Source organism: Dipteris shenzhenensis, chromosome 25, assembly GCF_047967505.1.
Source record: "Dipteris shenzhenensis isolate YYH24624 ecotype China chromosome 25, Dip_SZ_1.0, whole genome shotgun sequence".
Classification (NCBI taxonomy): Eukaryota; Viridiplantae; Streptophyta; class Polypodiopsida; order Gleicheniales; family Dipteridaceae; genus Dipteris; species Dipteris shenzhenensis.
Window position 1 is genome coordinate 18,275,880 of NC_141620.1, and position 27,544 is coordinate 18,303,423.

A 27,544-nucleotide genomic window follows, 5' to 3' on the forward strand; every position below is an offset into this window, starting at 1 on the left:
CGCTGCTGATTGTCTTGCTGTGTTCAGGTTCTGGTGTGTGTGTGTGAGGTTACGTGAGACCTATGGTCAGAGCTAGAATTTATTGTGCAAGTGAGTTGTGGGTGTGTGGCTATCATGTCTATTTCACAAAATTAGGAATGCAACCCATTTGGTTGTGCTCTATGTGGACATTTCATAAATAACATTAAGTACCATTTATACAGAATCAGAAATATGCTTCAAATCAAGTTTAAACCCTAAACCCTAGACCTTCATACTGAAAACTGGAAAATTGTCATCCTCAACATCTTCCACATGTGGTAGAGAAAACAGCATGAACAGATATTTAGACCATAACATGATTGTGCGCATGCTGCTACATAGTGACAAAAGCCATTACTGGAGGTTTTAAGTTATTTGAGAAGGAAATATCCTTACAATCCTGGGACTATCAATTTTATTGCACATACATGGTTACCACACTTAATTGGTGGTAGATGTGATAAATAAGAGGAGCCAGCCCTAGCACTCCGTTCCAGCTGGGATAGTCAATCAAAGCATAAAAATAAGATACCTTTTCTAAGTTTCAGCAAAAAGAGCCTCAAGATTCGTGTTCCGAGGAAATTTTCATTTTACCTATCTCAAAGAAGAGGCCTCTTAATCATCGCCTTTTACCTGAACAAAAAAATTTACACTCAACGAATTGTGATAAAACAGTGAATCAGATATCCAGCTAAATTTTGCCAACCATTTAACTCCGTAGACTGAGATTTGAATTACTGCTACACTGACAACATACAATTGCAAGCTTTCTGCACATGTAGATGGGGACCTTGCCTTTCCGTAATGCTCCTTTGGACTCTGATTTCTGCTTCTCATTGTGAGAGCCATCTTGCCCAGTTCCTTTAATATACCCACATGTACTTAAGAGGGAACGTGCACAGTTGTTGATGTGTTTAAATCTATCAGGGCCAAGAAGAATACCTCCAAACCATCGAGAGACAACCACCACCTATTTAAATCCCAAGGATACATTTCAGCAATAGTGTCCTTGAGAAAGAAAGAAACCCTTTCTGAAAAAAGGAAAGAAAGAAAATAAAGAATCCTAATGCTTTTAAGAAAAGACGATTAATCTAAAATTGTCTAAAAAGATGAACCGTGGCCAAATAAAATATGCATTATTATATTCTGAATAATAATCATGACGGCCTTGACAGCTCAGATACAAGTCGACTCATTTCAGCATTCCAATAAACAGCCCTTCAGAAAAATTCTGGCGAGAATCTTAAGCCCACATCCATTAATGATTGCTATGAAAGACGTTGATGTTTCCATTTAATGGAGTCTCATTTCTAAGTACAAAAGTGTCAATTTGCAACATGGTTGTAGCAATCAATAGAGAGGTCATTTGGAGGTATAGCATTTTGTATTTAATATATTTTTAAATAGAAACAAGGGGAAAGGCATGTGAAAATATCAACATGCATGTACACATGATCCTTGAAAGCATAAGCATTAAAAACATATGACCTCTCATAACACATAAGCTGTAATGACATCGTGTATGATATAATGACAGCAGATAAAGAACATTATACTATTCAGTTGACAGAACTTAAGAACAAAAGAATCAAATATATGAACAACCAGCAATACAAAAAAGACTTTAAAAGGTTAAATCACGTGTGGTTGAAGATATATCTTGTTGGTCAAGCATATATTCATCAGAGCTGAAACTCTCCCCCCCTAGCCTCCTCTCCGCCTTCCGCTTCCGCCCTGGCCTTCCGTCCCAGCCTCGGCCACTGCTCGTCGCCTCCTCTCCGCCCCTCCATATCCCGCGCTCCGCCTCTCCGCCTTCGCCTCCCCTTCCGCCATCCGCTCCACCTCACCGCCTACTCACCCTTCCACCATCCGCTCCGTCCCGCCCTCCCTTCCCGACTCCACCTCCTTCTCTTCCCTTGCGTTCTCTTCATCACCGCCCTCCCACCTCCTTCACTCCTTCACCCCCACCTCCATTTTTGCCCCTTCCTGCCTCATCATCCACCTCCTCCCCACCCCCCTCGGTGCTTCCTCTCCCTCCGCCTCCCTCCCACCGCCCTCTTGCGCCCCCTTTCTCGACCCCCCCTGCTTCTCCGTCTCGTACCATCACGCTGCTCCCCGCCTTCTTTCGCTTCCTTCTTCACCTCCTTTCCCCGCCTCCTCCCTCCCGCCTTGTCCATCCCCCCTTGCCCCACCTCCCCCTTTTTCCTTCCCTTTCTTCACCCGCAGCAAGAGCATTTGTGTTTGTCAGGAGGAAGATCTTGGTGAACCTACTCCTGTCCTCTCACGAGCAGTAACACCACTTTCGGCATCACCAGTGTTACCTCAGACAGGACCTCCTTTACCAGATTTCCCCGGGTGGTTCCATCCTGCCACGCCTGCCCCCTCCAACATGAGCAACCTCAAGGAGCAGCCCGAATCTTCTTCCAGGAATGGTACAAACTAGAGCGCAGGTTCGTGCTTTTCTCACGGGGACCTCAGATATGTCGCAACGCTCGCATGCAGCCTCTCTAGAGATCAAAGACTCAAGTCCAAAAAAGACCCCTGAAGTCAACGTACAAGGCGAAACACTACTGCAACTTCAAATTTCCCAGCTTCAGGACAGCATCTCCGACTTGGTCCAGAAAGTCCAACAACTTCAAGATTCTCATAGTACCACACATACAGAGGATGACGTGACGCAACCAGACGACTATGCGAATTCATTCCCACCAGAGGTAGAAAACATTGAACTACGTGCCCTCTACCGTTTACTTCAAGCTTCCAAAACTAAAAGACTTGACATCAAACTTTCGGAAGCCTACACTAGTCAACGCAATCGCCGAACAGTTGACCAATGGCTCGCAAAAGTGCGCATGTATTTTGATATTGTTGACCTCACTGAAGGCAAAAAGATCGCCTTGGCAGCCTCCCTCCTTAAGGATACAGCTTTCCTATGGTGGCAAAGACGCTTAAAGGACGGCAAAAGTGTGTTAACATGGGAACGTTTTGAACACGTGCTCCGTAAGCAGTTCATACCTGCCAATGCGGACTTCCAAGCACGTTCAAAACTCCGACAGTTGGAGCAAACAGGCTCCCTGTCTTCCTACATCTCTCAGTTCATCACATTGGTCTTGGAGATTGATGGTTTAACTGAGGATGATCGCCTTCATGCTTTCATCTCAAGCCTAAATCCCTCGTTACGCATTGATGTCCTTAAAGCAAACATCACCACCACAGCTGGCGCTATTGCTTACGCAGAGCGCATTACATATTTCCAAAACACAGGGAAGCAGAGTGCTAATCGCACACAGAACTCTACTATGGCCAAAGGTGCTCGCCCTCAAGATAACCTCAGGTTTCAAAAAAACTCGGGTCATCAAGGTCAGCGACAGTCTCAAGATCCTCCGAAGTCTCAGAAATCGTATGCTGGATTCCAACAGAAGCACTCCTTCAAGGATCGCGCCTCTTCTTCTTCACAAAGTCATCGCCGACATCCCCAACACCCAAGCGACCAAAGCAAAATTCCAATATGGAACCTAGCACTTCCCAAACAGAAGATGCTACCCCAGCACAAGAAAAGAAAGGCAAAGCTGTTCGAATGGCGAATACCATCCACCTGAGCCTTGCCAGCAACCCCGAACCTTCCCAAGCCACTCAAGTACTTCGTGTTCAAGGATCGATTCGTGGAACAACGGTCACTATCCTCATCGACAGTGGCTGCTCTCATAATTTCCTAGCTAGTTCTATGGTCGACAAACTTCGGTTGACCACTAGTCCTAGTCTCATGGACTATTAGATTGAACTCGCAAATGGAACTACTTTCTTGTGCAACACCAAGATCAAAAACTTGTCTTTTCACATCCAACATTATACGGACAAGTTGAACTTCGACATCATGCCTCTTTCTCGGTACGATGTCATACTTGGACAACAGTGGCTCTACGACTATGATCCATCAATCAGTTTTCGCAGCCATACTATCCAGTTTGTCCACCAGGGAAAACTTATTGAGCTAACTGGTTGTAGGGACTCTCCTTCAACCCCAGTTGCCTCTGCCCTACAAGTAAAGAAGGGGGTTCGTAAACGTCAAGTAAATACTTCACTTCTGTTGGTTACGGCAGTAGAGGAGACACCAACAAAGGATCCTCCTGAATACCTCAACCAACCTTTTTTCCAACCCTACCTGGATATTTTTCCACAGGATTTGCCAAAGCAGTTACCACCTCGACGAACAGTGGATCACCCAATTGAACTTATTCCCGGCAGTAATCCACCGTTGAAACCTGCTTATCGGGTTTCTTACACTCAAAATGAAGAAATCCAAAGACAGGTGACCGAGCTACTCGACAAAGGTCACATTCGGCCCAGTCGCAACCCTTTCGGATCTCTTGTACTACTTGTGGAAAAAAGAATAAGTCAATGCGCCTCTGCATCGACTACCGAGCCCTCAACAAGCTCACTATCAAAAACAAGTATCAATTGCCTCGCATCGATGACCTCTTCGATCAACTTCTACATGCAACACAATTCTCAAATATTGATCTTCGTTCAGGTTATCATCAAATTCGCATACGAGAAGGTGATGAGTACAAGACAGCTTTTCGAACAAAGTATGGACACTATGAATGTTTGGTCATGCCTTTTGGGTTAAACAATGCCCCGGCCACATTCATGACACTCATGAACGACATCTTCAGGACTTTCCTCGATAAGTTCGTCATCGTTTACCTCAATGACATCCTCGTTTTCAGCAGATCCCTACATGAGCACAAACAACATCTTCACCAAGTTTTTCAAGTTCTCCGTGCAAATTCTCTCTACATCAACATTGAGAAGAGTGAGTTCTTCAAGACCCAACTCGAATATTTGGGACATGTTATTTCAGCTCAAGGCATCTCTGTGGATCCCAAGAAGGTTGAGGTAATCCGAAACTAGCCTACTCCTAAGAATGTTCATGATGTCCGCTCTTTTCTCGGATTGGCAAACTTCTACCATACAAAGGTCTATCAGTTTCCGAAATCGCAGCTCCTATGTCCGAATTATTGAAAAGCACAGCAGTTTTTCAGTGGCTTCCCGAAACCAAGTATAGTTTCCAACAACTCAAGCAAGCACTCACTACCACACCAGTTATGGCTATTGCTGACCCCAACCTTCCATTTGAGGTCATGACCGACACTTCCGACATCGCTACAGGAGCAGTCTTGATGCAAGAAGGCAGAGTTATTGCTTTTGACAGCCATAAACATTCTGATATCCAAACCCGATACCCGGTTTATGATAAGGAGTTTCTTGCCGTTGTACATGCTTATCGCCCTTGGAAACATTATCTCATGGGAGCCGACTCGGTGGTCAAGACAGACCATCACTCTCTAAAGTATATCTTTACTCAGCCAGTCATGAACGCTCGAGATCTGGACGACTCTGACGCTACTTGGCAATCTGATGAAGACTTACAGTAGTACCCTGACATTTTACAGCAGTATTTTCAGAATTTACAATGATATTTTCTACATCAGTTCATTATCTCCACCAGGGTCTTATTTTGAGTGGGAGGGGATGTCACGATCTGTGACGTATTCCTTTCTCTATATCTAGACTTATGGATGGTTTGATGAATGGACACTTGTGGAAGGGTATGCCCTTTCGACGGGACACTTCCTATGAGGCACAACCCTTCACAAGAGACATTCTATTGAAGAGACATTCCTATGGTAATGCACCCTCTCATCAAGGGTCACACCCTTCACAAGGGGTACACACCTCTTTATGCACATACACTTTGGAGTACACACCTTTTCATGTGTGACTCTTCACTCTCTATATAAGAGAGGCCCAATTGTATGGATGACACACTACAGACACTCAAGCAATACAATTATTCCTTGTTCTCTGCTATTTCAGTCTCCTTTCTGTTCCTTAGCACATTTATAAATATAGTAAATCTAGGATTTCTTACAATCTATGGAAGAGGCGTCTTCCTCATCCAATTGAGCTCCCCCAATACAACCTTGACACTTGTGGAGCAGAGCCCCATTCTCCTTAGCCCGCATTTGATGTACCTCTTTCCTTGATACCATGGCTTTACAGTGGAGGATATGGACACGACACACCATGTTCCCCGCTTCCGAAGGCTCCCAAAAGAGTACAGAGCCATCCTTCCCTCCATAGGTCAGGCCCCAGGATCAAACTGGTGGTTGAGAGCCCAGAGTCCCTCCCTTCTGGAGGTTAGGACCCTGGAACTATCTAAAGATTCTGGACTCTTATCCTCTACCACTAGAGGTCACACTTATGGTCGTGCAGCCGCGGAAAGGGGGTTTGATAAGCGTAGTGGGCTCTCAGACACACCCCGTTTGGGGATTCCAGTTTGCCTCCATAGGGTTGGAGAAGTGGTCCCTAGAGGTGTTTGATGCTATTATGGGAGATCAGATTTCACGCACGATGGACGAGTGGATGGGGCCACAGGGACTGGATCTTTGGCACGCCCATCGTGTGGAGGTGAACTTTCAGCTGAGCTTCACGTGAGAGGAGCCGATGTGTGGTTTGACGGTAGGGGTTATAAGATTGCCGCTGGAGGCAAAGGTGGAGCAGGCATACTACTGGCCCCTCCAGAAGTGTGCAGAGCTATTCAGGGTGGAAGTCTCCTTCATGATGAAGTGGGCATGGAAGATCGGCATTGAGCCGCTATCCACCCTAGTACATCATCACACAGACACGAACTACTTGCCCTCCAAACCTCCAGCAAAGTCACATAAGGCAATATTTCTGGAACAAGCACCCACCCACAGAAGAGCCTTGTTTTCTGCACCCCCATCCTCATGAGCTGGACCATAATGAGTTGAAACGTGCAAGGGCTCCACGACCATGCTCGTAGCCAACCGCAGCACCTGATACTCCGGTATAAGTTGCAGAGGGCAGAGGTAGGACGGACAATGGATATCCTTTTGATTCAGAAGCACATGTTTTTAGCATCAGACATCAGAGGACGACACCACCTTCTCCCAGGAAGAGGTCGAGAGGAGCGGTCCCCCGCAGTAGGACGGAGGGGAGGGATTTGCATCTCAATCTCGCAGACTTTGGCTCCAGAGGTCTACGATCAAAGCGAGCTCATCCCAAGACGAGAAGTTTGGATGGGAGTTAGGACGGGAGATTCCAGGATTGGGATCCTGAACGTGTATGCCCCAGCGTGCAGACACTGCCGCCTTTTGGAGGCGGCTATCAGAGTGTCTTTCGGACACAGACTCCTGGATTGTTGGAGGGAACTTCAACAACCTGGAGTTTGGGGAAGACAAGCAAGGCGGCGCCTCCTTCTTTGAGATTCCAGCAACAGGGCATAGCACCTGGGAGCAGTTCATTTTCATGATCAATGTCTGAGACCCGTGGCAAGAGCCAGATTTCGACAGGACACCTGTGGCAGCCTCCTTTTCTCCTTCGGACAAAGGAGAAACGATGGACTACTTGAGAGACTAGACCGTTTTTATGTTGGGGACCAGGCACTGCACAGAGTCGGCTCTATCGGATGCTGGCAAGTACCACGATGTCAGAGCACTCTCCAGTTCTCCAGTAGTACTTCACTTATATCAGCCTCATCGAGGTCTCTCCCAGAAGGGGGTCTCCATTCCAGAGGACCTCCTACAGGACGAGGAGATCCAACAGGTCATGGCAGGGATTTGGAAGCAATCAAAGACGACACGGTGCGAGGGTTGAGCTACATGGGTGGCTGATGCGATCCAGAGGAGCAGTGAGGAGTTGCAGGCTCACGCCCTTAGGGGGAGGAGGACTCTTCACGAGCGCGAGCGGGCTTTGAGGAGAGACCTCGCCTCCATAGAGCAGCTCAAGGAGTAAGACCCAGGCTCTCACTGGCTTAGCGAAAGGTTTGAGAGCGCTCGCCTTGAGCTTCAAGACATGGAGATTCGACGGGCTGAGTTCTCCTATCACTCTTCCTGGGCCCAGTGGGTACAACAGGGAGACAGGATGACAAAGCAGTTTTTTCACACCATGGGGCCTCGATCGGTAGGCACACAATTGCAACGTCTCCAAGATCCACAGGGCGTCATGCACATTGACCCGCATGAGATCTTAGACCTAACCACAGGCTTTTGCAGTCAGCTCTTTCAGACGGAGGATGACTCCAGCTAGTCTTGTGGCCCAAGAGGTAGTTTGGCATCACGTTCCGACACTAGTCTCGCAGGATTTATGCAGCAGACTAGAGGAGCCCTTCACAGATGAGGAGCTCTGGGAAGCCCTCAAGGCTCTCCCGACCTAGAAGTGTCCTGGCGAGGATGGCTTTGACTCCGGCCTTCTTCGACAAATTCTGGGAGATTATCTCCACCCCTTTTCGATTAGCTTGCCAAGAGATATTTGACACATGCTCCCTCCCTCAGTCCTTGAGCAGGGGGAGGATTTGTTTGATCTCGAAAGGGGGAGATAGGTCAAACATCCGACAGTGGAGACCGATCACTCTGCTTGATACTGCATACAAGATCCTCGCCAAGGTCTTCAGCTTGCAGTTACAGCCCCATCTTACTAACATCATCCACGACATGCAGACCGAGTTCGTCCAGGAGTGCAACATCCTAGACAACATCTTCACGTTCTAGGAGGTAGTGGATTGGTCCAGGGAGGAGTCACAGTCGATGGCCATGGATTTTGAGAAGGCCTACGATAGGGTGGAGTGGTCCTTCCTAGAGGGTACTATGTAGAGATTGGGTTTCTCAGACAGATGGGTCAGATGAGTTTCTGCGCTTTATGAGGGGAGCTCTAGTCAGATGCTTATTGGAGGTCACACTAGCGAGGCATTTTCTCTCTCACTTGGTCCACTAGGGCTGCCCACTCGCTCCAATGGGGAAGAGCGCCCTCGTGAGAGTACTTGTTTCTTTTTCGACCTACATGCAAGGTGGGAGAGAGATGACGGATGAATGCAATGTGGTAGAAAGAATGCTACGTGAGATTCACAATGAAAGGGTGATACCCTTTCATTAATGTCCCTTGAGATCACTCAAGTTCCATCTTCCCATTTACACCTACCCTTAGCCTATGACCCATGCACCTACCATTCAATGCACTCTAATGCACCCTTTCCCTTTCCTATTGCCCCTAGGACCTAGACACGTGTGTGCACATCTTTATTACTAATCATTGGCCAATGTTACATAGTTTTGGCGGTACTATTTACACCGCTTGATCGATCATAAATACAAACATATAACCGCACCATCAAATTGGCGCCTAACAATAATAAAGTTCTAATGACTATTAATTAACTAAATAATCATTTCTCTTGTCATGACATTATGAGGGGAGCTCTAGTCAGATGTTTATTGGAGGTCACACTAGCGAGGCATTTTCTCTCTCACTTGGTCCACTAGGGCTGCCCACTCGCTCCCTTCCTCTTCTTGTTCGTGGCAGAGGCTTTGGGCTACTACTTGAGATCACAAGTGGCGGGCCTCACAGGGTTGAGGCTCCCAATCAGACAGGAGGAATTGCTTGACTCCGAGTTTGCAGATGACACAGCCTTGTATGTTGAGGGCACCATAGCGAGTTTGGAGAGAGTCAGGGGCGCCTTGTCTATTTACTGCGAGGCCTCGGGTGCACAGATCAACAGGAAAAAATCCATAGGTTTCTTCACAGGCTATGAGGAGACACATGAGATTCGTGAGTGGGGGAGTGACTTTGGCTTCACATGGATACCGCAAGGCCAAACAACGAGATACCTTGGATGCCAACTTGGTATTGACATTACAACAGAGCACCAGATCGCCGCGGTCCTTGAGAGTGTTCAGCGCAACCTTCTCTACTGGAGATCTCAACCAAACTCTCCCTAGCAGGTCGTGCCTTAGTGGCAAACCAGGTCCTCCTTGCCATGGCCTAGTATATCACCTCCTGTTGGTGCTTTCACAGAGGATGCATTGGGCAACTCCGACAGTTCGAAACTTCCTTTGGGTAGGTTCGAACGGCACGAGGAGCACTAGAGCCCAGGTCGCTTGGCAGATGGTGATCATGCCGCAGGCACTGGGAGGCTTGGGTATCATTGATCCAAAGATACAGAGCAGAGCCCCTTGGGCAAGTTGGTTGTTCCCGGCCTCACCCCAAGTGCAGAGCCTTGGAAGCTCCTCTTACAACAAGGGCTCCTAAGGAACACCCCACGCACTGGGGGGCAGTGGCAACCTTCACACAGATGGATCTTCTCAGAGGCCCCCTTTACAGGGAAGGGTTCTCCCTCAATGAGGAGCCTCCATAGGGTCTAGCAGAGACTAGCAAGGGGTCTCATTCGTGCTCCGTCCAGATGCAGAGAGGAGTTTGAGTGTCAGCCCTTATGTAGCACCCAAAGATCAGAGATCAGGAGGGGTGTATGCTCGGATAGCAGACTCACATTGGTTGGGCACACTGGGACAGTGGTCCGGCCGGGTCTTTTGGCAGATGGAGAAGATTACACATGGAGGAAAAGGCGACACTTGACGCCATAGCGCATCTACGAGGGGTAGGGCAGCAGATGAGAGAGATTGACCTAGCCATTCTTGAGTCCTCGTGGGAGGGACTTCGAGTATGGAGGGACAACAGATGAGAGAGATTGACCTAGCCATTCTCGGACCGGTGTCCCCTTGCAAATGATGATGCAACGAGGCAGCATGCACCCCGGCTTTTGCCATGTAGGACCTGGAGGCCTACTTCAACCACTCATTGAGAGAGACCCTGAGATGGATGGGAGCCTTGATGGGATCCACTGGCAGATGATCAGAGTGGTGGGACGTTTGGGGAAGGAGTGGCACATTGACCCTCCCAATATCTCAAAGCAGGATGCCCCCAGATGGCGCCTTTGGCTGTGGGAGAGCAAAACCTTGAGGGAGGTCCACTGGGATCTGGGAGAGTGGTTCTGGCCTTCCAGGGGCGGCCTAGCCGAGCAAGTGGATGAGATGCCCTTCTTTTCCTACACCACACGGATTGGCAAGAGGCTTCAGATGGACTCTTCGAGGTGGACTCCCTCGAGAGAGAGGCATTGGGTAACCCAGAGAGTGCCCCGGAATGTCCATTCTAGGTTTTGGATACGGTTATGGTCCAATTTGCGGCCGAGGAAGATATCCTACTTCTGGCTGGCCACCCGCGGAGGCTTGCCTCGGACCGTGGTTGGAGCAAATGTGAGTGGAGGGGCAGTGCCATTGTTGCTCCGATGGTCTCTTGGAGACTATCCCGCACTGCCCTTGGAGCAGTCGTAGCGGAGTGAGGACTTGGATGGGAGCCCTCAAGATCATGACCTGTATGCAAAGTCTTTAGAGAGACTACACCTGGGGTATGGTGGCCTGGTTTACGGATACGCGTTCCAGATTGATGAGATCTCCCCAACCTACCGGATACAGGGTCAAAGCATTCAGAGGATAGCACTCCATGAGGCAGTCCCTCCTGACAGCCTAGTTCCTCCTCCTCCGGAGGAGAGCGTTTGGGAGGTGGTAGCCAGCACCACTGGGTGGAACATTTGGGTGGCTCGCTGCAGTCTCGTGATGGGTGAGCACCTGGTTCCACCCTCGGCTACCTTGGTCGCCATCTAGCAGGATATCATCTACACACTACACTCCACCTGGGAGCATGGGACTCCAAGCTCTAGGGCGACTATCGAGAGGCGTCCTCGATTCTACAAGGCTTGGCCTGCAGGAGTTTTCTACATCTTCACTCCACGAGGGATTCGCCGGTTGTATAGTCCCCCTACCTGGCTGTTAGCCCCAGTACCAGAGATCCCCCAGGTAGTGAGCTGGGAACTGGCTGGTCTTTTCCTTCAGCCTTTACCAGAGATCCCCTAGGTAGTGAGCTGGGAACTGGCCGGTCTTTTCCTTCAGCCTTTTCCCGTTTTTTCCATACTCAGCACCTTCAGGGCTGCTGTTTTGTATGAAGTCTTCCTAGCATTAAGAGAAGGTTCCTTTCTTTGCAAAAAAAAAAAAAGGCTGGCACCATCTGTGGTGATTCATCCAACAAGAGAGACTATTGAAAGATGCCATAGAAAGGTGAAAGAAAATACCACATTGACTGCATCCACAATCTGTAAAAGATGAAGGAGCCTCCCTCCTGCCGCACTCTCACCGTCATCATCATAATCTTGTAAAATCTGTTTGCTAGATCACAATAAACAAAGTCACAATCGCATGCAAAATGTTGTCACAAGATCAAGACATTAGGTTATACAGTTAAAACTACAAAATTTTAGTTCCCGAGCATATATAGCACATCATGACTAAAATGGAGTCAATACCATCCAAAATTAGACAGCAAAACATATATAATACAATAATGAGTTCAAGCATGCAAAACTAAGGCAAGTGCATATGATAGGTTGCAAAGTAACTGTGCCCTTTTCAGGGATGCTGATGCGATATGCCATGATATTGTGTGTTGCTCCAGCAATCTTTCGGTTTTGCAGTAAGGCTTCCATCAAGGTCTCTACCTGATCTACGGTTCTAACTGCAGCGAGGTGTGCTTGGAAGGTACCTGAGATAAAGAATTCTCAGCTATTCCGATAAATTTCAAAGAGAATGTAATCGTAGAAGGAAATCAAACCATCACAGTACTCACTTTTCTTTTCTGTGAAAGGAGCACCATGGGTAATACCCAAAATTGTATCGAGTTCTTGCATGTTCTTGTCATCCAACCTCTCAATCAACACATCTTTTCCTTTTGATTTCTCCACAACTCTGTCAATGTGTACATAAATGAGCACCTACTACCACTGTAAACCTCTCTCTCTCTCTCTCTCTCTCTCTCTCTCCCCACCCCCACCCCCGCCATTTAATCTGCAAAATAAGAACCAGCTTGCATGATCTAAAGGTGGAGACAGGTAGATGGGCATGGTCCAGGATCCCAAGAGAGGAAAGGATATGCAAAATCTGCCCTTCAGAGACAAGCATAATGGCAGAAGGGGTAACCTGAAAAATCTACTGGAACAGCCAACCCAAAAGCTTGGAAGCTATCAATAAGAAGTCCTGGAGCACCGCAGCAAAGTCCTCGGGCTAGCACACAAAGTAGCCCAGAGAATACTCAAGACAGAAAGTTTAGTAGAGATTTGTTTCACTCGATGTAATTGACAACTATATAGTTTAATAGTGATCGCCAGTCCCATAGATCCTGAACCGTCTCAAGATCACATATCGTATCATCTCTCTCTCTCTCTCTCTCTCTCTCTCTCTCTCTCTCTCGTAGACCATAGCTATCCTATAATAACTTTGGAGAGGCAACATGCACTCTACACGACTCTTAGTCTATAACTAACGTTGATGTATATCCACTTTTGTTGCATTGTCTCATAGGCCCATGAGGCCTTCCGCAGACGTTAATCTCTCTCTCTCTCTCTCTCTCTCTCTGCCCATGAGGCCTTCTGCAGACGTTAATCTCTCTCTCTCTCTCTCTCTCTCTCTCTCTCTCTCTCTCTCTCTCTCGCTCTCTCTCTCTCTCAGTTGAGAGGCATTCTGTCCCACATCATATAGTTTTGGCTGAGTTCGGGGCATCCCCACTTCGAAAACAGGAAAATGGAGCATGGCCGGAAATGGTGTTTTGGAGCTCCGAACACCAGAAGAAACAGTGGAAACGGAGTTTCAATTTTTAAGGTTAATGTTATATATTTATTAGCACTGCCTGGCAAGGGAAGTGCTCTACTAAGAGTTTTGCAAAAAAGTGTCCTCCCAATAGTTTTTGGACACCTCATGCCTTGATTAACTACTTTCTATTCTAGTCTCTCTCTCTCCTCCCCTCTCTCTCTCTCCCTCTCTCCACTTCCCCCAATCAACTCTCTCTCCCTCTCTCCGCTTCCCCCAATCAACTCTCTCTCAACTCTCTCTCTCTCTCTCTCTCTCTCTCATCTTGGGGTTATCTTTTCCGGACCCAGCTTCACTATGAGACCCGCGATGCAGGCACGCTTGAGCAGAGGGTAAGCTTCACTGGCCATACTAGAGAGGTAGTGCTTCTGCTCGCACTTTCAGGGTCCACGCACCAAGGGGTTGCTTTTTGACTCCTTGGTTCGCCCAGTGGGGATGTACGGCAGCCCATGTTGGGGGCCGAACTTGTCGGATACAGAGTGGGCCTGTGTGGAGCGGCTATAGGTTCTCATGTTATCACGGATGATTCGTGGTAATGTCAAGAGTGGCAGCGGAAGATGTAAGCAAACTGAAGCTACAGAATCACACAGAGAATACTAGAGACAACAAGATGTGCCACAAACAGATATGCTGTAACTTAGCCCATAAAGCAGGGCAGCAACCGTAATACAAGGAGTCCTGAACAGGATGAGAAACAGGAGCTGCAGAAGGGGCTGAACTGGAGCAGAGGATCTGGGCACAAGGAGGCTGGAGCCTGAGAGCACGGAGCCTGGAACGAGGAGCCTGGAACGAGGAGCCTGGATGAGCCTGGAGCGAGGAGGCAGAAGCCTGAGGCGAAGAGGCTGGAGCCTAGGAACAAGGAGGCTCAAGGAGCCTGGAGCGAGGAGGCTGAAGGAGCGTGGAGCACGGAGGCTGGATGAGCCTGCAACGAGGAAGCAGGAGAAGCCTGGAGCAAGAAGGCTGGAGGGGCCTGCAACAAGGAGGCAGGAGGAGCCTGGAGCAAGAAGGCTGGAGGGCCCTGCAACGAGGAAGCAGGAGGAGCCTGGAGCAAGAAGGCTGGAGGGGCCTGCAACGAGGAGGCAGGAGGAGCCTGGAGCAAGAAGGCTGGAGGGGCCTGCAACGAGGAAGCAGGAGGAGCCTGGAGCGAGGAGCCTTGAGGAGCTGCTGGAAGAAGTGCTAGAAGAACTGCAGAGATAGGAAGTAAAGAGAAGGAGGCCCTTTTATAGGGCAGGCCAGGGGGGAAGTCGGCCAGTCTGGCAGGACCGACCAGCCTGGTCGGTCAGGCCAACTGGGCCGACCAGCTGGTCGGCCAGCCTACCCCCTCTGGCCCCCCTTGCTGCATGGGGGCTGGTCGGCTGGCCACTCCTGGAGATGCTGATTCTCAACAGGTAAGCCATCCGTTCCTCACCAGATCATTCACGCTAAGTTTGGGTCACCCCCTTTACAGCTAGATGCTGCATTTCAGGTCATCAAGTATCTGTACAGAGTCAGGGAATATGGGGATTACACCTCAGGGCGTAGCACGCTACCATGGATAGCTCTATCCTCTTCTATGGCACTTGCAACAGGAGGGGACCAAAGGTGCTGGTATGCACGTACAAAGAGATTGTTTGAGCAACTGGGGCTCCACATGGATAGACTACCTCCCTTCCAGTACAACATGGATGCTCCGTTTTCTCCCCTCCTATCACACGAGGTCAACCAGGTTATCCATGAGGATCTACTACAACTACACACATTTCGGACCTGGTTGGGGATCTACTGCAACTACACACATTTCAGACCTGGTTGGGACAGAGTGAACTCCCAGTAAAGCTTAGCTTCTACAAAGATCACTTCTTACATATCACAGCGGAGGGTTTCATTGCCCCTCGGGATACACACAGATTCACCTACCCCACTCGCTCAGGATCTCTCTTGGGCAGTTCCGAGTCTCTTCACACAGACTTCGCATCGAGAGCGGCAGAGCAGAGCAACTACCCAAGGAGAGGCGCATATGCACACTGTGTGACATGCATGAGGTTGAGACAGAGGAGCATTTCATCTTCAGGTGTCCTATTTACTATGAGATCCGAGGGCGTTTCTCCTACCTCTTCAGAGATAGCTATGGGATTTTGGCCCATTTCCTCTCCTACCCAGACCAGCAGTGTGCGAGAGAATACTCCGAGCACAGAGACAAGAGCAGACTTCTTCCTCGGCTGATCCCTCTCAGAGCTCTATCACGGAGTTCTTTGAGCTAGATCACATGGAAACCCACGAGACGAGGCCTCAACATGACCGTGACCCGAAGCATGTGCCCCGACAGCTCAAACAGAGGGTCGACACACAGATCACACTTGGGGACATCCCCTCCTTGTGTAGAGTCAGAGTCCGACCGATGGGGGTCATAGTAGCCCCGATCAGATGCAGAGCTACGACTAGGAGACGTGCCAAGACTACACCTTTGAGTGGCCGACAGCACTCTATTGCCGACTTCATGCCTCCACTGCCTCATCCATCTTGATATCCTGCTGCTGCTGATGATGATGATGATGATGTTGATGATGATGCTGAGATTGATATATAGTCGACCATCGACATGACTATGTTGTACTTAGAGCTTAGTATTGCCATTCTGCATTTTTGCATTTTGCATTGGTATGGATGCTCGTTTAGTAGCTCCACTACCATAGCTCGTTGTATCAGGATTTTCACAGTCTCATAGACCCATCAGTCTTCCGAAGACTTTAATAAACCTTCTCTCTTTCTCTCTCTCTCTCTCTCTCTCTCTCTCTCTCTCTCTCTCTCTCTCTCTCTCCACGCACGATTGAGGTTCGACCTATCTCAGCCCTCCGCAAAGGAGACTGCCAGAGACGAGGCATTACTCTTGATGTAGCCCATATGATACAAAGATCTAGGACAACGCGCCCACCGCCACCACGGGAGACAGCCCGACAAACACAGATACGTGAGCTCTTTGCATCACATCAGAGGACCATCAAGGAGCCGGCTTATATAGAACTTCCGCATGTACTTGGAGCTCTGTTTCTTAGCAGTTGATTGCCTATATATTTTGTACTAGCTTTTTGCATTTTTAGCACTTACGGGCCTTAGTGAGCCCTTTGCTTCAGCCCACAGTGGCTTGTATGGGTTACATATATCTTGTATCTTGTCTCATAGACCCACGAGGTCTCCTAAAGACGTTTATACACCTTTCTTTCTTTCTTTCTCTAATCCACTCATCAACATTATCCTCCTCTATCGATATACTCCAATGCTCCATAAAAGCTTAAAAATTCGGAATAATGAAGACAGTCACACACATACACACACACACACACACACACACACACACACACACACACACACACACACACAGAGTTTGCACATCACTTTGCATTTGCATTATAGCACTCTCAAACTTTCCAATGGTTCTACACACATGCTTCCATCAGAAGTGCTTCAGAGTAATCATCCATTCATCTTCACGATCATTTGCATTTTGCAGAACATAAGGCAGTGCTCACGAGTACTTGTACTCACTTGTTATCTATACATGTGTCATACATATACCATTTATGAAAACATTACAAAAGATTAAAAGTTTTATCAATCATTTTATACATATGTTTAAAATGCTCTAGAAGGCCATTCTTCCATGGTCTCTAAGCTTGGAAACCATGCCTTTGAAAATCCCAAGGAACATGAAAAAAATGATCCTTTACACCATTGTAGACCACATTGTGAGAGGGGAGCGAGCAGAGAGGGGAGCTACCAAAGGAGGCCGAGATAAGGCAAAACAACTAAAGGGGGAGCACTCAACAGACGAACGTCGCATGCAGGGGGGAGGAAAGAAATGGTGGGAGATGCCTAAGCTCTGTTGTGGGGCAAAGAAAATGCCTGCCCCGAAACGGCGTTGCTTTATAGGGTCTAGACTTTGCCCAGCTAGAGACTACCGAGGTTGGCACTAGAGTCATCCAACAGACTAGCAGATGTTGGAGTTAGCATGGCATGGTATGCACGATTATCCAAACGGTTCGCCAATCCGGGTTTTCAGATGGACCGACTCCCCCTACTAGTACAACTTGGATGCACAGGGCCCCTTGATCCACGAGATGAGATCACCCGTATCATATCACCAGATCTACTCCAGTTCTATATGCTACCGAACTTTTTTTTTCTTTTAATGGGAGGGAGGGGGGACCAAGAGTTCCCCACCAAGATTCAATTCTATCGCAACCACTTTTTTGAGAGTATCGAAGGATGGAGTGATCATCAAACCCCATTACTTTTTTTAGGATTGCCATTGGAAAGAAGAGGGTCTTGTCCCATCAATTGACAATCGAGGCAGGGACACCTACAGACACACCTAGAGAGCAATGGGTCTATAGACTATGCACGTTGGAGGAGGATACCACTACCTTTTGCAGGAGGGGCTCCACTTTGGACAACTCTCCTAGCTAATCCACTTCCAAGACCAAGTCTGCGTTGGCTTCTACATTACCATAAAGCGAGCAAGGAAAAGTGCGCAAACATAAACAAGCGAGCGAGAAAACGTGAGCAAGCATTGAGAAAGTCCTCCGTTAAGAAAGGTTTAAGGCTAACAAACATTTCTATAGAATGGATCCAAGGCATGAAGGGTTCCTTTTGTTTTTTCTCTAGATACCTATGAAGTTAGGACATGTGTATCATACTGTAAAATGGTTTAGGAGTTAACAATTAGCACCAAATGTAGTTTCACATTTCTCAATTGCAAAGGTTAAATATTTTTTTGAGACAACAAAAATCCTGAATATGAGAGAACTTTAACCTGCTACACAACAAAAAAGCTATGTAACTAGAATCAAAGATGTAATTTTGTGTAAAAAGCTGTGCAAATAGCTTTGAAAATGTCGTTATTGTATCTGTCATACAAAATATTTGCAACCTTATGCAAAGAAAAATTTGTCCTTTCCTCCACTGTACTAAGTGCACAGATGTCACCATAGTTGCATCTTTTGCAAGTAGCAGCATACAATACCTTCAACGGTTTCTTGGACTACTGAAGCTTGATACAACCCAAGCTTAGTGAGAGCCTCTTGGTGTATAAATTGATGAATGATATCACTCAACCCAAGCACAATAATAAAATTGAAATACATATGTTTGCAAGGCACGAAGGGCTCCTTTATGCTTCTCTCCCGGTGTAGTCTGGACATGTGCATAGATACTGCGAAATGGTGACAAAATACGTGAGACCTCTTGCAATTGATCTTGGGGTTGTGACATTATATACAAGCAATTCATTAGGCATTATGACATCCTCACTGACCACACGCGCATGTGATGCTTTTGCCTTCTCTATTCTTTGTTTGAATTCCTTGTTGAGCTGTGACCTCCATTTGACTACTCGTCCATCACGATGAAAAGGTCTCATCGTAGCACTTGTTAGTGATCTACATTGGCCCAGCATTGCACTCTCTTTTTTTCCTCATCCCCTTCAAACTTCAAAGCTTCCATTTTCTCAAAATACAAAACTACCCTTCTCCGATTGAATCCACTCCTCCATTGTAACCATAGTTAGGGAAAACGGCAACGGGGAAACGGGGAACAAAAACGGAAATGGAAACGTTTCGGGATTTTTGGGAGGGCGGAAACGGGGAAACGCCACGTCAGCAAGGGAGGGGAGTAGATGATAATGAAGGGCTGAAGCAGGCTGCAGGAGAGAAAGGAGAGGAGAGGAGTGAATGGGGCTGAAGGAGGGCTGGAAAACCTTGAGGATGGAGAGAGTATGAGGCTGAAGGAGTGGAAGGAGGCCAAAATCGAAAGCAAAAAGACAAAAAACGGGGCTGGCAGCGGATTCCACGTGATTTTGGAGACCTAGCAGCCTGTGTTGTCTGAAACAGCACGTTGCAGGGCTCTGAAACGTGTTTCAGACTGGCTGAAACGTTTCAGCCAGCCATTTCAGGGTCCTGAAACGCTTCAGACCCTGAAACGCGTTTCAGAAAACGGGGCTTCTCTGAAACGGCCTTTCAAGCCTGGCTGGGCTCTGAAACGCGTTTCAGCGTAACTGTGATTGTAACACATACACCAACATCAATTTTCCATTTTCCTGGAGACATTCCTGGTACACAACGAATGGACTTGTCTACAACCCATGTGTGTCTGAAATTAGAATTGCAAAACCACACCAGCTGCTCAACTATGTCTTTGTTATGAACACGTCTTCCCTTGAAGCAAGGTGCAGGAACTCCAAGAAGTTTCTTTCATTTGTTGATGTAGGTCTGCTTGTCTGCTCCTTTCTTTGATGTTGAACTTTGTTGTTGATGTAAACTTTCTTTGCTTGATTCTTGTCAGTGTAGCTCTTCATTGTTGTTAGTTTTGCTTACTCCTCTACTCGTGGTTCTTTCTTTTTTACTGACGTAGTTTTTTGCTTTGCTTGCAAAGTACTTTGTTGCACTTTGCTGATGCTGTCATATTTGTCTTTTTTACTCTTTTCTTCTTGATTGTATCCCATGATTGGCTTCTGTAGTCTTTCCAAGAGTCATTGTAATCTCTTTCCCATTATTTACACTGTTATTCATTGTCCACTTCTCAAAAATCCTAAAGAAAATTTCATTACATTTCATCTTGAATCCTAACTTATCACAGCAGTCTAGCCTGTATTTGACACTCATGGTTGTGAAATGACCATACTGGCATTCTTCTAGTGGTCTAGCTTTTTTATATTTTCAAGGACCATAATTCTGAAATTTCCATAATTCTGAAAGACCTGGGGTGTGAATCACACTTGTCATTGTTGTGAACTCTCTTTATTCTGCTTGCAAACCATAATCAATATATGTGATGTAAAAAACTTTTTTTGAAGGGCCTTATATAGGCCTGCTGCAGCAGCCAGGGCCTACAAGAGCAGCCTGGTCTGCAGTCGGTAGGACTGATCAGCAGAAACCTAACTAGTGTCAGCAGACTGAAGGTCAGTTGGCCAGATCTGGTCGGCTGAACCCTACGTTCAGTTCGGCCAGTTGTGCAGGGCATACAGCCCTATATAAAGACCCCACTTGGAGGTCATTTGGCATTCAGCCAATCAGTCTTGAGGGGCATCCAGTGTGAAGACCAACACATGGTTGGAGAGCAACTGGGTCCTGGGATGAATATTTGAGGCAGCAATCTAGGGCACTTCAATGTGCATACCTACACTCTGTGGAGAGCAACTGAAGCATACACATTGAGCATATTGAGATCCTCGGGCAGCTATTGAAGCCTACAAAGAGGCACATAACGGTAGGAAATGGTTCTACAGCACTAGGTCCAGCATAGTGTCCATAGGCATGCCATACCTGGTTGGTGCTTGCAGCAGGTAGTGGTACACTATTGGGATAGGTCTTCTACTCCATCTACATATCTATACATGGAGTTTTAGTTGTATAATATTGCCATACATGGTTGGTGCTTGCAGCAGGTAGTAGTATGCTATTGTGATAGGTTATATTGTCCTTAAACGGTATCTGAGATTAATAACTAGAGGCATCTTCTGCGTGGTCTCAGAGCCAAAGCTATACGAAAAGTACGAGGAACATTTTTATCACTGTCATGTCCAAGGTCACAAGAAGAAAGATTTTGCTTATTAAGCTTTGCAAGGAGATAGCTACAACAGTTGCCCACAGCTAGTACAGCCTCAATCCTGTCCAAGGGCGACACCTCCACGATGTGTAGACCTCTCACCAATGGTTACACGAACATGGGTAGAATCATTCATCACCAAGACTAGAATGTGCTGCACTATTCATACTCAAGGCTACCTGACTCACGTCCACATTCACAAGGCCACAGGACCAGGTCCTGGACAGCAAAAGATTGCTGACTTCTTTATAGGAGAAGAGATAATTGGGAGACACCGTGACCGTGACACCAGGTTCCAGATATGCCAGGTCAGTAGGAGACTAGACACAGGCCCAACGAGCATCCATCCCATTCGGAGTACTGTCCTTACAGCATCTCGACATCAGGCCGCCTCACGAGTGCACACTACACAGAGCATTTGTGGAAACCAATAGAAGATCTCAGACATGTTCCATAGACACCAAAGCTCGTGGGACCCAATCAAGCACATACAGAGCTTAGGTTACTCATGACCAACACATACAATATGATACACGAAACAAGGCATGACACGACAAGATCCGCTCCTGACACATGGACTTTTTCATGTTTGTTTAATAGTTTTTGGAGGTGCGATAGACCTCTAGTTCTCCCCATAGGGATACCACATGTTGATTTCAAATTTTCCTTGGTCTCATAGGCTTTTGTGGCCTTTTGCAGACATTGATAAACCTCTCTATGTCTCTCCTGGTCTCATATTTCTCCAATCGGATAGCAAAAACTAGCAAGCCCGCCAAGGCTTGGACCAACAGGTACAACAGATCCATCAGCGTGTCAATGCACAAATCGTGTTCAGGGATCTTCCCTTCATGTTTACCATACTAGAGGTACAAACATGTGACAATGGCACTTGTACAATGAAGGGCCACAGCTAGGAGACCACAGCAGACCACACATTAACCGTCATCAGCGCTCTATCATGGGTTTTGTGCAGCCACAGCCCTGCACATCATCAGAGCCTCTCGTGGACTTCACTCCACCAGCATACAAAAGACTACCATCGTGACGGCACAACACAGCTTCTGTCCTCTCAATGGGCTGACACTTTGTACTAGTGATTTTATGTTTATGCTGTACTTGTCTCGGGCGCAGATGCACGCTTAGAGGTTCCACCCATTCAGCTCATTGTATCTAGGGTTTTTCAGTCTCATAGATCCTTCAGTCTTTCGAAGACTTAAATATATAGAGGGGGGCTCAGGGCACACAGCCAGACTCTACCCAGAGCACGATCACAGATCATACGAACCAGCGGTTCACAAGTAGTCGACGAGGCCGAGATCCAGAGCCAGTGACAGTCTTGACACTGGGTTGAAGCACGGATCATCTTCCATCCATGTTCACCAAATCGGGGACATGATGGACAGGGTTTACAGTGGCTCTTGTAGGGACACTGCTAGGAGACCACAGCAGACCACACACAGAGACCATTGTCAATGCTCTATCACAAGTTTCTTGTCATCACCACCTCATTCCTTGCCGGGGCCCCTTGACCTTCCACCCTGGCCACAAGACCAAGCTTCTCTCATGGATTAGATTGGATGTGATTTTGATCATGTTGTATGCATTGTGGGTGATGATGCCCGATTAGAGGCTCCACCCTTACAACTCATTGTATCAGGTTTCTTTCAGTCTCACCCTTTGATCTTTTGAAGACTTCTACTAAACTCTCCCTCACACACACGCGCGCGCACATAAAAACTTAAAGAAGCAAGAAAAGTGTTCAAAGGCCATAACATACGATTCAGATGATGTTGCCATCGAACCATCGACAGCATTTTCTCTTTCATCTATGCACAAGGTAACGAAGAGCATTAGTCATGCAAATTGTTAGTTAAATGCAAGTCTCTTTATTTACTTCCAAGCTATCCAAAAAATGTAAGTGCCTAGCAAGAATATCATGAGAAAGAAGTTGTCCAATGACATACATGTCAGATCATTCCTTATCTTTGGCAAAACCAAAAACTAGATTCAAAGCACATGATTCTGATACCTGTACTTCCACTTGATACTAACATCTGACATCCCACTCCAAGGGCTTGGGCATCTCTTTCAGCCTCAGTCCATTTTCTTGCCTCCTCCCACAACCAACCTTGCTCCTACACAAAACTAACCTAGGTTATTTTCAAAAGTGTCAGAGGTCAAGTGCTCGCTGTAGCACCTATACGAAGCAGAAAATGAACACAAACTCTTTCCAAAACACACCCAACAGTGCACTGTAAATGAACCAACATAAAACATTTGATATGCAGAAGAAAGGACAGCAAGTAGAACCTCAAAAAGAACTCAGTATATTCATCCACAGACGTGGGAAAGTGTGACTGTAGGTAGGGCACAAACTCCAGCATGTGCTGGGCAAAATACAACCAAGGATGCTTACCAAAACTGAGGGAGATGGAGGCTGCTACTTCTCAGTGTATGCTCCTGTGTGCCTCAGTGAAGAGAGCTTCAGTTGGATGCAAGGACTGAGGCAGGAGCCTCCTTTACAGCCCTAAACCTGGCTGACCAGGTTCAGCCAACTAGGGTAAACCGCTGAGCAGATGTAGACCAGGTACATTGCACCTCACCAGGCCAACCTGGTCAACCTGTTTGATCTGACCAGAGGGCATGTACCAGCCAACCAGGTGGCCAATTGGATTGGCCAATAACCTAGGTCTGCCGACCCCAGTTCAGCCTGTAGATGCAGATGTCAGGGTGCCTTGAGCAGCCCTTCTCCCCACACAAAAACACTGATGTGTGCAGCCCAAAGCACGCCCCACTTCCTGCTGTGATCTCTACCATCCCCTCTCACTAACTCAATGTGGGCCAACCCCATGCATCGAATGAGATGCTCCACAAGAAAGAGGTGAATATGTCTGCAGCATTTTCTATTGTTGGGAAATAGGTGAGCTCGATTAGTTCGTCCATTATCAGCTCTCTGATGACATGGTAGTGAAACGCAATGTGTTTTGTCCGTGCATGGAACATTCGGTTCTTTGCAATCGCAATGCAACTTTGATTTTCACAGGAGATCTCCAACGGTTCTTCTTGTAGAACCTCCATGTCTTCAAGGTTCCACTTGCGCCATCAGAACTCCCATGATGCCATGCAGGCCACTCAATACTCACCTCCGTGGATGAAAAAGTGACTGTTCCCCAATAGAAAACAATAGCTAGTTGTGGAACGCTCAGTGTCCCTATCTCTGGCCCAATCAGAATTACAAAACCCAAAGAAGTAGAACCCTATGCAATACGTGATTCCATATCCTATAATACCCTTTAGGTACCATAACACACGCCAGCAAGTTTGGCAATGATTCTCCCCCGTGGCTTTGATCAGAATTGGCAAAATAGTCCCACTGTGAACGCAATGTCAGGACAAGTGTTGGTGAGGTCAAAGTCACCAGAAATGTTTCTAGAACGGGTTTCAGGGTTTCTTTTAAAAACATTTCGAAAATCGTAGAGGAGTTTCATCCAGAAACGCGCGCCAGCAAGTTTGGCAATGATTCTCCCCCGTGGCTTTGTTCAGAATTGGCAAAATAGTCCCACTGAGAATGCAATGTCAGGACAAGTGTTGGTGAGGTCAAAGTCACCAGAAATGTTTCTAGAACGGGTTTCAGGGTTTCTTTTAGAAACATTTCGAAAATCGTAGAGGAGTTTCATCCAGAAACGCGCATACTTAATATGTGTAAAATATACAATTTAATAACAATACATATGATCTAAAATACTTAAGTCTAATACAGATGTGACCACCTCTAGTGTCTAGACATCAACAATCATGCTCTCTCTCTCTCTCTCTCAGAAGATAAAACTCTCAACTTTCAAATTTGACATCAATGGGAAACCAAAATGTTATATTTTACATATACATAACATTATACATATGAAAAATGCAAATTGGATAGGAAAATCTGAAACTAAGTGACCAGCTTGCTAGAGGAGAGCTGCTGCGAGAACAAAGGGAATGGAAGGGCCTAGGAAACGCAAGCACAAGCAAAGGGAATGTGAAGAGTGGAGAGGTAGAGGCTAGAGTGGGTAGGCAAGGATGAGCAAGGCCAAGGCAGAACACCGAACAGGCACAAGCAGCAGTACGCACATGGCGGCCATACATGTTTTGTGCAGGGCGAAACACGTTTTGTGGTGACTCTGGGTGAGATAGAGTACATTCCCACCAGTTGTCGATACTTTGTTGTATCCGTCGCCTCAGAGGTTTTGCTGAGTTTCTTTCCAACTTCCATAGGCACGACAGCCTCTTTGCGTTCCTCCATCTGGAACCACTTTAGAATTTCCTGGCATCTATCTGCTCCTGTAAATGGCATATGCTGTCCAAAGGGCCCAACCACCATATGGGGAGGAATCCTCTAAAAGCTAGATCCATGCTATGGCACCTCCTCTTGAAAGAGAGCCTCCGAGATCGTCATCCCTCTCTAATGGAGCACCGCTGTTCACAAGTAAAAAGATGGAGAGTGATCGATCTAACGTTGTCATGCCTACCAAATTCCAATGCAACCCCCTCTATGTAAAGCCAATCACCAACGTAGAACCTATCCAGTCTCTCCAAGAGCACGTCATGGCCACACTGGCCAAAGAAGGGACGTAGGCTCCCCTAGGTCTTAGTAAACTCGGGCTCCCACCAAGCATCACGTCCTCGGATAGAGAAATGAGCTGATCCTACATATCTCTCTCTACAGAAGGTATGGCACAAAAGGAAGCCATCCCTAGCTTGTCCTTCTCAAACTCCAAGTTATCAAGGTCACCTCCAACAATCCATAAGCACCCAATCGATAAGCTATTGCCAAAAGGGAGCTCTCTTCCAGCAATACATTGCATAAACATTAAAGAATCCCAAGACAGCTATCCCCACACCAAAGAACCCATCAAACAGCCCGGCCTCCAATCCACTCCCCGTCATCAAAGGCGTCCAAAGACAAGTTCCATCTATAACTGTCAAACACGAGAGTTGAAGGTTAACGCAACATTATGATTGCAACGTAATGAGAGCTTTGACCAACCTTTAATCGTGGGCTACAATGAAATCCTTAATGATACATCTCACATGACATAGCAAATGAGAGCTCTCTAAAAAAGGCATGGAGCATCAATGCATAGCTTTGAAAATGATGACCAAAATGCATCCAAATGCACGACTGGATCATGGCGCACATATTGGGCGATCAAACCCTCTAGGGGACATCTTTGCTATTGCCTCCAAAAGGGTGTTAATTTGTTTCATTCGATATTAGTTCTATATGGTCTACTAGGAGAAGCTTTCAGAAGGCCACTTGTCATAGTCACCTTTATCGTTCTTCTTAAGTCTTACGATTTGTAAGCTTGATGAAATCGATTAATATTTTCATCTCATAGTGCACCTATTAGGAAGCTGCATGCGTTGCAGTTCAAAATATTTAGTTTCAAGTAAATGCATTCGGAAAATTGCCTAAATTTGTCGTGTAACAACAACATTCTTGACATTAGCACGCATCGTCCACCCACATGAAAAAATCCTATACATTACAATGCCATCGGATCCCGCGTTACCTTCAACCACTCGACCCACGTGAAGATTATGACGTTCCCAATGTTCTCCAAAAAAATCTTGCGCAATTCTTCACTAAGCTTCCCCCGCACCCCTTCATGAAGCCAAGGCGCCTCCATCTCTACAATCGGCTCCGATGTCGATGGATAGGAATCAGGAAAGTAGACGCAGAGACGGAGAGGCGAATCTAACTCCCGATCGTCACCCGCAGGATGAATGTAAACCTGCCACCAAAAGAGGACAATTTGCAAAAGCACACAACCGTAGGTCCATCGCTCAATTTGTAAACTGAAGAAGCTGTAAGACACACCTCACATGAAGGCTGATCGTTGTGAAAAATGCAATCGTGACCATAGATGGATTGAAGCACTTGAATTTCGTCAGCTTGAGCAGCTCGGTTGTCTGCAAGGGGAAATTTGATTACTCTAAAAAAGGATCGGAAGTGAAACTATTGTAAATCATAAGGAAAGCAAGCAACCTGCAATGTTTATGGACTCCATCTCCTCCGTTTTTCCCAAACGGTAAATCTAGTGTCGAAGATATAGTGTATTTTCAGTACTGTATCCAGATGTTGCGTGGGCTGCTCTTAGTTTTGTTGAGATCTCTTGGTACTCTCCTATGGTTAGAGGGACACTCCTATGGTTAGAGCACTTCCCGCAAAGGGAGGCCGTGCGAGCCGCTTTCCTGGCAGCCGACGGGTATGAGATAATTGCAGCGTAAATTTGCCACATGCTCCGCACTCCTTCATGCCTAGCCATCGTGTGCCGCATGTAAATGACCTTGTTGGATGACGTGGAGAACGCGAGCAGATGATGTGGTGCAACGATGTGACTCGCATGCGT

General features: G+C 46.9%; 1 protein-coding gene across 5 annotated transcripts; it reads right to left on the bottom strand.

The window, feature by feature from the left end:
• Positions 1-267: 267 nt before the first annotated feature.
• On the bottom strand, positions 268-27,270 carry LOC147885542 (uncharacterized). 5 transcript variants are annotated; one of them, XR_015543454.1, is made up of 10 exons: positions 27,181-27,270; positions 27,013-27,104; positions 26,705-26,926; positions 23,179-23,284; positions 22,927-22,975; positions 12,556-12,674; positions 12,329-12,471; positions 12,005-12,091; positions 616-991; positions 273-518 (listed from the first exon to the last, which is right to left on the bottom strand). XR_015543454.1 is itself a non-coding variant. In XM_087396694.1 (9 exons), exons 1-9 carry the CDS (start codon positions 27,200-27,202, stop codon positions 731-733), a joined length of 1,098 nt encoding a protein of 365 aa, XP_087252820.1. In that variant the 5' UTR covers positions 27,203-27,270; the 3' UTR covers positions 268-730. The 5 variants fall into 5 exon arrangements, 2 of the variants coding, with proteins under 2 accessions (XP_087252820.1, XP_087252819.1); XM_087396694.1 differs by having other exon boundaries at positions 268-991; positions 12,008-12,091; XM_087396693.1 differs by having other exon boundaries at positions 271-991.
• Positions 27,271-27,544: the final 274 nt, after the last annotated feature.